General features: G+C 39.2%; 1 protein-coding gene across 2 annotated transcripts; it reads left to right on the top strand.

Moving 5' to 3' along the window:
• The first annotated feature begins 208 nt into the window (after positions 1-208).
• Positions 209-1,399, top strand: LOC103461572 (uncharacterized). Of its 2 annotated transcripts, XM_008403843.2 has the most exons (3): positions 209-1,025; positions 1,150-1,215; positions 1,306-1,399. In XM_008403843.2, exons 1-3 carry the CDS (start codon positions 341-343, stop codon positions 1,377-1,379), a joined length of 825 nt encoding a protein of 274 aa, XP_008402065.1. In that variant the 5' UTR covers positions 209-340; the 3' UTR covers positions 1,380-1,399. The 2 variants fall into 2 exon arrangements, with proteins under 2 accessions (XP_008402065.1, XP_008402064.1); XM_008403842.2 differs by having other exon boundaries at positions 212-1,025; positions 1,150-1,399.
• The last annotated feature ends 6 nt before the right edge of the window (positions 1,400-1,405 follow it).

The raw sequence follows: 1,405 nt of genomic DNA, 5'->3' as shown, positions 1-1,405 counted from the left end.
TAAATCAGATTATACTCGTAAATGGGGATCTGATTACAGCAGAAGTAAATAAAAACATAGATAAAAATTATATCTTATGTCCCTCCTGTCTTTGGCTGTATTTGTTTTAATACATTTCTAATTAGGCCTCTTCCAGACTCTAGATAAAATATTTTTTTCCACAACAAAACCTTGTTTTATTTATATTTCATATAAAATTGGAATTTAATTAAAATGTACTCTTCTACATTGATTAGCTCTAATGTATTAATCATAACATTTAAAGAAAATGTATTTCAAAGTTTTTAAAGTATTTTGTTTAACACCTGATCCATCCTTTTTTGCTCCATACTAGGTCAAAATGCAGAAGACCATTTTTTATCCAGGGAGACTAAGTGTGGTTTTCCGCAAGGGACCCCTTGGCTTTCTTCTCCAGGATCCCTCTCCTGAGGCCAAGAARATAAAAAATAATCCCAGTCTGTGGGACAAGTCTGAGCCCAAGAGAGAGGATGTTGTGCGGCAGAATGCTTTGACTGTGGTCCGGGAAAGAGGAGGGGATGTCACAGATGTGTCAGAGGTCCTGGGAGATTACAGCCTCCAATTTGGAAAATATAAAGGGAAGAGTTTCCGATGGCTCTTAGAAAATGATGCAGGTTACACTTTGTACCTCATCAGAAACCTTCAGGAGGAGGAGGAAGCTGGGATCTGTATAACTGAGAGCCTTAGCAAAGTAAGCCTCCTTACTTTTGTGAAATATGCTCTCAGTTTTAAAGAAATTAAAGATGCCCTGGAATATGAAGCCAGCAGAGATGATGTTACAGCAGCCTGTTCTGAACATGACCAGCTGGTTGGTTTTGGTTCTCGGGCCAAGAGCACGTGGAAGGAAATATGGGATGGTAGAGAAGATGGTTATGCTGSCTTCATASTGAAGAAGASCTGCCTTCCTGGGACCAGGATGAAGAAGCTGCAGCAGTACCTGCTCAAGAGACAACAGTCCTCCTCCAGTCAAACCAACACACCATCCAGTGAACCAGATACATCTCTGGGTGAGCAATAAAGAATGGTGCATTAAAAGTGTTAAGATGACAGGGCAAATATTGCCTTAAAAATTAAATATTCCTCCGATTGATCCTTGATTTTTGTATACAATTATTTTTTTGTCTCTTATAGTGATGGAGGAGGACGAAGGATTGGAGGCTGCAATGCTAAACATCTCACCCTCTAAAATCTTGAGCAGTAAACAGATTATGGTTTTGTTTGCTGAAAGTCTAAAATATGTTCTGCTTGCACTTAGTTTCTCTCACACATTTATCTCTGCGTATCCAGTGTCAGGGTCATCGGAAACAGAGAGAACCCCAGTGTCAAAAGCATCTTCAAGAGCAAAGACAGGTTTTTCTTAAAATAGGAGGTTTCAGAACTGGAGTAT

Source organism: Poecilia reticulata, unplaced genomic scaffold, assembly GCF_000633615.1.
Source record: "Poecilia reticulata strain Guanapo unplaced genomic scaffold, Guppy_female_1.0+MT scaffold_2390, whole genome shotgun sequence".
NCBI lineage: Eukaryota > Metazoa > Chordata > Actinopteri > Cyprinodontiformes > Poeciliidae > Poecilia > Poecilia reticulata.
Note: the sequence above shows the minus strand (reverse complement) of the source record. Positions and strands in the feature narration are given on the sequence as shown.